The 9,356-nt window shown below is 36.5% G+C and overlaps 1 protein-coding gene across 1 annotated transcript; it reads left to right on the top strand.

The window, feature by feature from the left end:
- Positions 1–1,329: 1,329 nt before the first annotated feature.
- On the top strand, positions 1,330–4,417 carry LOC134276239 (uncharacterized protein DDB_G0287625-like; the record flags this gene model as incomplete). Its single annotated transcript, XM_062758507.1, has 6 exons — positions 1,330–1,659; positions 2,241–2,307; positions 2,569–2,736; positions 3,392–3,622; positions 3,886–4,083; positions 4,182–4,417. Coding segments are annotated over 6 exons (1,230 nt in total), but the record flags the coding sequence as incomplete, so codon positions are not given.
- Positions 4,418–9,356: the final 4,939 nt, after the last annotated feature.

The following is a 9,356-nucleotide window of genomic DNA, read 5'->3' as shown; positions in this document are numbered from 1 at the left end:
CAGAAGATCACGACAAAATCAACACAAAGATTCCAGAAGATAATGACAATCTCAACACAAAGAGTCCAGCAGGTTACGAAAATCTCAACACAAAGGGTCAAGAAGATAACGACAATCTCAACAAAAAGTGTGCAGCAGATAACGACAATCTCAACACAAAGATTCTAACAGATAACGACAATCTCAACACAAAGAGTCCAACAGATAACGATATTCTCAACACAAAGAGTCCAGCAGATAACGACAATATTAACACAAAGAGTCCATTAGATAACAACAGTCTCAGCACAAACAGTCCATTAGATAACACCAATCTCAACACAAACAGTTCAATAGATAACGACAATCTCAACACAAAGACTACAAAGATTACGACAAAATCAACACAAAATATGCCCTCTGTTTTCACTAACTTGAAAATGTTCAACAAAGAATATATATTTTGATTTTTAAAATCACTTTTTCTGTATAAATTATTTAATTCCTAAATGAACATTTTCTAATTTCTTGAACAGCACTTTGAGAGTCCTCTTCAGCCTTTGTCAGTTTTCTATAGTTCGTCTGCATTAATCATAGGCGTTGGAAACGGAAATGGGCTTAAGCCCCCTCCCCATATTTGCAAAATATAGACATAATAAATGTAGAATAGCCCCCCCCCCCCCCCCCAACTTTCAAAAGGCATGTTTCAGTGTAGTCAAATAGGTAAGTGGTAGTGGTTCGGGAAAAAATCGTTACCCACCCATCCCCAAAGAAATAGTTTTTTTTTAAGTTTAGACAATGGTCATTTATTTATTTCTTTGTTAATTTCTTTTTCAGGTTTGAATTTTTTTTTCATTCCCACTTCCAATGGCCTACGACTCCAATATTACTAGAACTTGAACTGAAGGTAATGATATTATGTAGTGTTTGTATCGATGTTTAGATCAATATTTAAGATATATAAGATGTAAACATGATAATATCAAAGAGTCCAGCAGTTATCGACAACCTCAACACAAAGAGTCCAACACATAACAACAATATCAACACAAAGAGTCAAGCACATAACGACAATCTCAACACAAAGAGTCAAGCACATAACGACAATCTCAACACAAAGAGTCCAGCAGATAACAACAAATCTCAACACAAAGATCCAGCAGATAACAGCAATCTCAACATAAAGAGTCCAGCAGATAACAACAATCTCAACACAAAGAGTCCAGCAGATAACGACAATCTCAATACAAAGAGTCCAGCAGATAACAACAATCTCACACAAAGAGTCCAGCAGATAACGAAAACCTCAACACAAAGAGTCCAGCAGATAACGACAAAATCAACACAAAGAGTCCAGCAGATAATGACAATTTCAACACAAAGAGTCTAGCAGATAACAACAATCTCAACACAAAGAGTTTAGTAGATAACAACAATCCCAACACAAAGAGTCCAGCAGATAACGTCAATCTCAAGACAAAGAGTCCAACAGATAACGATAATCTCAACACAAAGAGTCCAGTACATAACGACAATCTAAACACAAAGAGTCCAGTCGATAACGACAATCCCGACACAAAGAGTCCAGCAGATAACAAAAACATCAACACAAAGAGTCCAAAAATTACGACAAAATCAACACAAAGAGTCCAGCAGATAATGACAATTTCAACACAAAGAGTCTAGCAGATAACGACAATCTCAACACAAAGAGTTCAGTAGATAACAACAATCCCAACACAAAGAGTCCAGCAGATAGCAATAATCTCAACACAAAGAGTCCAGAAGATAACGACATTTTCAACACAAAGAGTCCAGAAGATATTCAACACAAAGAGTCTAGCAGATAACGACAATCTCAACACAAAGAGTCCAGTATATAACAACAATCCCAACTCAAAGAGTCCAGAAGATAATGACATTCTCAACACAAAGAGTCCAGCATATAACGACAATCTCAAGACAAAGAGTCCAACAGATAACGATAATCTCAACACAAAGAGTCCAGCACATAACGACAATCTCAACACAAAGAGTCCAGCAGATAACGACAATCTTAACACAGAGTCCAGCAGATAACGACAATCTCAACACAAAGAGTCCAGTCGATAACGACAATCTCAACACAAAGAGTCCAGCAGATAACGACAATCTCAACACAAAGAGTCTAGCAGATAACGACAATCTCAACACAAAGAGTCCAGTCGATAACGACAATCTCAACACAAAGAGTCCAGCAGATAACGACAATCTTAACACAGAATCCAGCAGATGACGACAATCTCAACACCAAGAGTCCAACAGTTAACGACAATCTCAACACAAAGAGTCCAGCATATAACGACAATCTCAAGACAAAGAGTCCAACAGATAACGATAATCTCAACACAAAGAGTCCAGCACATAACGACAATCTCAACACAAAGAGTCCAGTCGATAACGACAATCCCGACACAAAGAGTCCAGCAGATAACGAAAACCTCAACACAAAGAGTCCAGCAGATAACGACAAACTCAACACAAAGAATCCAACAGATAACGACAAACTCAACACAAAGAGTCCAACAGTTAACGACAATCTCAACACAGAGAGTCCAGCAGATAACTACAATCTCAAAACACAGAATCCAGCAGATAACGACAATCTCAACAAAAAGACTCCAACAGATTACGACAATCTCAACACAAAGAGTCCAGCAGTTAACGACAATCTCAAAACACAGAATCCAGCAGATGACGACAATCTCAACACAAAGAGTCCAGCAGATAACGACAATCTCAACACAAAGAGTCCAGCAGATAACGACAATCTCAACACAAAGAGTCCAGCAGATAACGTCAATCTCAACACAAAGAGTCCAGCATATAACGACAATCTCAAGACAAAGAGTCCAACAGATAACGATAATCTCAACACAAAGAGTCCAGCACATAACGACAATCTCAACACAAAGAGTCCAGCAGATAACGACAATCTTAACACAGAGTCCAGCAGATAACGACAATCTCAACACAAAGAGTCCAGTCGATAACGACAATCTCAACACAAAGAGTCCAGCAGATAACGACAATCTCAACACAAAGAGTCTAGCAGATAACGACAATCTCAACACAAAGAGTCCAGTCGATAACGACAATCTCAACACAAAGAGTCCAGCAGATAACGACAATCTTAACACAGAATCCAGCAGATGACGACAATCTCAACACCAAGAGTCCAACAGTTAACGACAATCTCAACACAAAGAGTCCAGCATATAACGACAATCTCAAGACAAAGAGTCCAACAGATAACGATAATCTCAACACAAAGAGTCCAGCACATAACGACAATCTCAACACAAAGAGTCCAGTCGATAACGACAATCCCGACACAAAGAGTCCAGCAGATAACGAAAACCTCAACACAAAGAGTCCAAAAATTACGACAAAATCAACACAAAGAGTCCAGCAGATAATGACAATTTCAACACAAAGAGTCTAGCAGATAACGACAATCTCAACACAAAGAGTTTAGTAGATAACAACAATCCCAACAAAAAGACTCCAACAGATTACGACAATCTCAACACAAAGAGTCCAGCAGTTAACGACAATCTCAAAACACAGAATCCAGCAGATGACGACAATCTCAACACAAAGAGTAAAACAGTTAACGACAATCTCAACACAAAGAGTCCAGCAGATAACGACAATCTCAACACAAAGAGTCCAGCAGATAACGTCAATCTCAACACAAAGAGTCCAGCAGATAACGTCAATCTCAAGACAAAGAGTCCAACAGATAACGATAATCTCAACACAAAGAGTCCAGCACATAACGACAATCTCAACACAAAGAGTCCAATCGATAACGACAGTCCCGACACAAAGAGTCCAGCAGATAACGAAAACCTCAACACAAAGAGTCCAAAAATTACGACAAAATCAACACAAAGAGTCCAGCAGATAATGACAATTTCAACACAAAGAGTCTAGCAGATAACAACAATCTCAACACAAAGAGTTTAGTAGATAACAACAATCCCAACACAAAGAGTCCAGCAGATAACGTCAATCTCAAGACAAAGAGTCCAACAGATAACGATAATCTCAACACAAAGAGTCCAGCACATAACGACAATCTCAACACAAAGAGTCCAGTCGATAACGACAATCCCGACACAAAGAGTCCAGCAGATAACAAAAACCTCAACACAAAGAGTCCAAAAATTACGACAAAATCAACACAAAGAGTCCAGCAGATAATGACAATTTCAACACAAAGAGTCTAGCAGATAACGACAATCTCAACACAAAGAGTTCAGTAGATAACAACAATCCCAACAAAAAGAGTCCAGCAGATAGCAACAATCTCAACACAAAGAGTCCAGAAGATAACGACATTTTCAACACAAAGAGTCCAGAAGATATTCAACACAAAGAGTCTAGCAGATAACGACAATCTCAACACAAAGAGTCCAGTAGATAACAAAAATCCCAACTCAAAGAGTCCAGAAGATAATGACATTCTCAACACAAAGAGTCCAGCAGATTACGACAATCTCAACACAAAGAGTCCAGCACATAACAACAATCCCAACACAAAGAGTCCAGTAGATAACAACAATCCCAACACGAAGAGTCCAGAAGATCACGACAAAATCAACACAAAGATTCCAGAAGATAATGACAATCTCAACACAAAGAGTCCAGCAGGTTACGAAAATCTCAACACAAAGGGTCAAGAAGATAACGACAATCTCAACAAAAAGTGTGCAGCAGATAACGACAATCTCAACACAAAGATTCTAACAGATAACGACAATCTCAACACAAAGAGTCCAACAGATAACGATATTCTCAACACAAAGAGTCCAGCAGATAACGACAATATTAACACAAAGAGTCCATTAGATAACAACAGTCTCAGCACAAACAGTCCATTAGATAACACCAATCTCAACACAAACAGTTCAATAGATAACGACAATCTCAACACAAAGACTACAAAGATTACGACAAAATCAACACAAAATATGCCCTCTGTTTTCACTAACTTGAAAATGTTCAACAAAGAATATATATTTTGATTTTTAAAATCACTTTTTCTGTATAAATTATTTAATTCCTAAATGAACATTTTCTAATTTCTTGAACAGCACTTTGAGAGTCCTCTTCAGCCTTTGTCAGTTTTCTATAGTTCGTCTGCATTAATCATAGGCGTTGGAAACGGAAATGGGCTTAAGCCCCCTCCCCCATATTTGCAAAATATAGACATAATAAATGTAGAATAGCCCCCCCCCCCCCCAACTTTCAAAAGGCATGTTTCAGTGTAGTCAAATAGGTAAGTGGTAGTGGTTCGGGAAAAAATCGTTACCCACCCATCCCCCCCAAAGAAATAGTTTTTTTTTAAGTTTAGACAATGGTCATTTATTTATTTCATTGTTAATTTCTTTTTCTGGCTTGAATTTTTTTTCTTTTCCCCTTCCAATTGGCTTCCGACTCCAATGTTATTAGAATTTGAACTGAAGCTAATAATATTATGTAGTGTTTGTATCGATATTTAGATCAATATTTACGATATATAAGATGTAAGCATGATAATATCAGAGTCCAACACATAACGACAATCTCAACACAAAGAGTCCAACACATAACGACAATCTCAACACAAAGAGTCAAGCACATAACGACAATCTCAACACAAAGAGTCAAGCACATAACGACAATCTCAACACAAAGAGTCCAGCAGATAACAACAAATCTCAACACAAAGTATCCAGCAGATAACAGCAATCTCAACATAAAGAGTCCAGCAGATAACAACAATCTCAACACAAAGAGTCCAGCAGATAACGACAATCTCAATACAAAGAGTCCAGCAGATAACAACAATCTCACACAAAGAGTCCAACAAATAACGATAATCCCAACACAAAGAGTCCAACAGATAACGACATTCTTAACACAAAGAATCCAGTAAATAACAACAATCTCAACACAAAGATTCCAGAAGATAACGACAATCTCAACACAAAAAGTTCAACAGATAACGACAATATCAACACAAAGAGTCCAGCAGATAACGACAATCTCAATACAAAGTGTCCAGCAGATAACGATAATCACAACACAAAGTGTCCAACAGATAACAAAAATATCAACACAAAGAGTCCAGCAGATAACGACAATCTCAACACAAAAAGTTCAACAGATAACGACAATATCAACACAAAGAGTCCAGCAGATAACGACAATCTCAATAGAAAGTGTCCAGCAGAAAACGACAATCCCAACACAAAGAGTCCAGCAGATAACAACAATATCAACACAAAGAGTCCAACAAATAACGATAATTCAAACACAAAGAGTCCAACAAATAACGACAATCGCAACACAAAGAGTCCAACAAATAACAACAATCTCAACACAAAGAATCCAGCAGATAACGACAAACTCAACACAAAGAGTCAGGCAGATAACGACAATCTCAACACAAAGAGTCAGGCAGATTACAATAACCTCAACGCAGCACAGTTAAGGTTACAAAAAGGAGGCGGAGCCTAATTTGTACGGGAAAATTGACTATGACATCATGCACAATATATGTCATACAACATTTCTTTAAAATACCACAAAATGAGTTTATCTGCTAATTTAACCAGTAAAAAATCATCAAACTACCTAAAAACTTACTTCTGCGTGTTGTTTTGTCGTTAGTTAAATCCCACATAACAAGTTATAAACAAGTCACTGATTGCAATACACTTGCCAATATGAAGTCATTTCTTACAACGTGACTTAGTTTGTATGCAGTGAGAGACAGATCAAGTAATATTTTCTCATCAAAATATGTATTCTCTAATTAAATAAAATATTAAATACAGATATTCTATGGGTCATTAACGTGAATTTAATGTCTTCTTCGCTATTTTATTAATATATGGTAATCTGGGGGGTCTTAATAAATCGATCTAGTGCAAGGGCATACACTCTATGGATCAAAGTAAGCTTTTACATTTCAACTATAGAACTATTAAGGTATCTGAAAAGTGCTGCGATCCTGATGAAATCTTAAAAAAAATTTAATTATATCAATATTTCATGCCGCTGACCAGCAAAAAATATAGCAATCGGTCATACAAGTATAATTTTAACAATGAAATTGCAGAATTTAGACAGGATCGCAGCACTTTTTAGAAACTACAATGGTGTTGAAAATATTTATATACTAAACTTGGAAAGAAGAAGGTATGGTTTTAGCTTTATTGCGCCCTAAAAATGTAATGATATCAATAAGTTTTGAAACTGGCTTAAATATTAGTTAAGTATACGACTGTGATAAATCAGGAAAGAATATGGCATGAAGGTTTACCATTCTGCAAATATGACGTCATTAAAATGAAGCATTTCTCTATTTTCAACGGAAAAAGCATCAAAAATGGCACATTTCAAGGGGAATTTTCCTTTAGAAAACAGTGTTCACAGCCGTCGCCCACGTTAATTTTTTGATATTTTGTGCACAATTTAATAACAAATCACATATATCAAGATCTTTGTGGGCGATGCCTGTGGACAATGTTATCTGAAAGAAAATTCCATTGAAAATTGGTGTCTTCTGCAACTTTTTTAAAAAATACGGGAAAATGCACATTTTAATGACATCATAATTAGCATTTAAAAACACATGTGAGAAAAATGGCTTGTATGATTTTTCTGCATTGTATTTCAATTATTTAAAAAGCATGAGTTTTCAACTTTTACACCAGTTTCATTTTTTAGAAAATCACGGGGCAAAATTTGTATGGAAACCATACCTTTTTATTTCATTTGGTTATGCCCTTGCACTAGTGATATTTATATGTAACATCAATACTTCAATTCAATCTGCTAAAATCGCGTGACTGCCGCATCACGTGACTAGTCTAAATATAAAATATAATCGTCCTCGATATGTAGTTATCAATCATAATTACAATTATCCGATATAAATAATGTACTAAAAATAATCGCCATCCCGATTACGAATACATTTCTAAATACAAAATTTATCGATATTTCCATTGCGCGCCTTAACTGTATTGCGAATACAAAGAGTCTAGCAGATAACGACAATCTCAACACTAAGCGTCCAACAGATAGTGACAATCTCAAAACAAAGAGTCCAGCAGATATCAACAATCTCAACATGAAGAGTCCAGCAGATAACGACAATCTCAACACAAAGAGTCAGGCAGATAACGACAATCTCAACACAAAGACTCCAAGAGCTAACGACAATTACAACACAAAGAGTCCAGTAGAAAACGACAATCTCAACACAAACAGTCCAACAGATAACGACAACATCAACACAAAGAGTCAGGCAGATAACAACAATCTCAATACAAAGAGTCTAGCAAATAACGACAATCTCAACACAAAGAGTCCAACAGATAACGACAACATCAACACAAAGAGTCCAGCAGATAACAACAATCTCAATACAAAGAGTCTAGCAAATAACGACAATCTCAACACAAAGAGTCCAACAGATAACGACAATCTCAACACCAAGAGTCCAGCAGATAACGACAATCTCAACACAAAGAGTCTAGTAGATAACAACAATCTCAACACAAAGAGTCCAGCAGATAACGACAATCTCAACACCAAGAGCCCAGCAGATAACGGCAATCTCAACACAAAGAGTCTAGTAGATAACAACAATCTCAACACAAAGAGTCCAGCAGATAACGACAATCTCAACACAAAGAGTCTAGTAGATAACAACAATCTCAACACAAAGAGTCCAGCAGATAACGACAATCTCAACACAAAGAGTCCAGCAGATAATGACAATCACAACACAAAGAGTCCAACAGATAACGACAATCTCAACACAAAGAGTCCAGCAGATATCGACAATCTGAACACCAAGAGTCCAGCAGATATCGACAATCTCAACACAAAGTGTCCAGCAGATAACGACAAAATCAACACAAATCTCTTTACTAAATTCCCCCTATGTAATACATTTTGTGACCCAATCTTATCACTTCGGTCATAAATTGAACAATTTAAAATCTACCTACACACGAAAGCACACGAATGCTTCCACATAAGTTTCAGCTTTTCTGGCACAGTACCCCGATTTCTTCAAAGATGATTTTTAAAGATTTTTCCTATATACCGAATATCCAATTTTTTTCGGGATGATCTAATTTTCGCAATTTTTGCGAACATTTTTAATTTGCAAAATATTAAACACGCAGAAATTATGTAAGCTATAATGTGACATAAAAACGTTACTATTTTATATACAAAAATCTTGAAATGTAAAAAATAACACGCAGAATATAAACTGTACTAATTAAAGTTCGACGTGATATTTAAAGTCTTAAACTTTTTTTGTC

This window comes from Saccostrea cucullata, unplaced genomic scaffold, assembly GCF_032062105.1.
Source record: "Saccostrea cucullata isolate Sc308-1 unplaced genomic scaffold, CSIRO_AGI_Scuc_v1 ctg7152, whole genome shotgun sequence".
NCBI lineage: Eukaryota > Metazoa > Mollusca > Bivalvia > Ostreida > Ostreidae > Saccostrea > Saccostrea cuccullata.
Note: the sequence above shows the minus strand (reverse complement) of the source record. Positions and strands in the feature narration are given on the sequence as shown.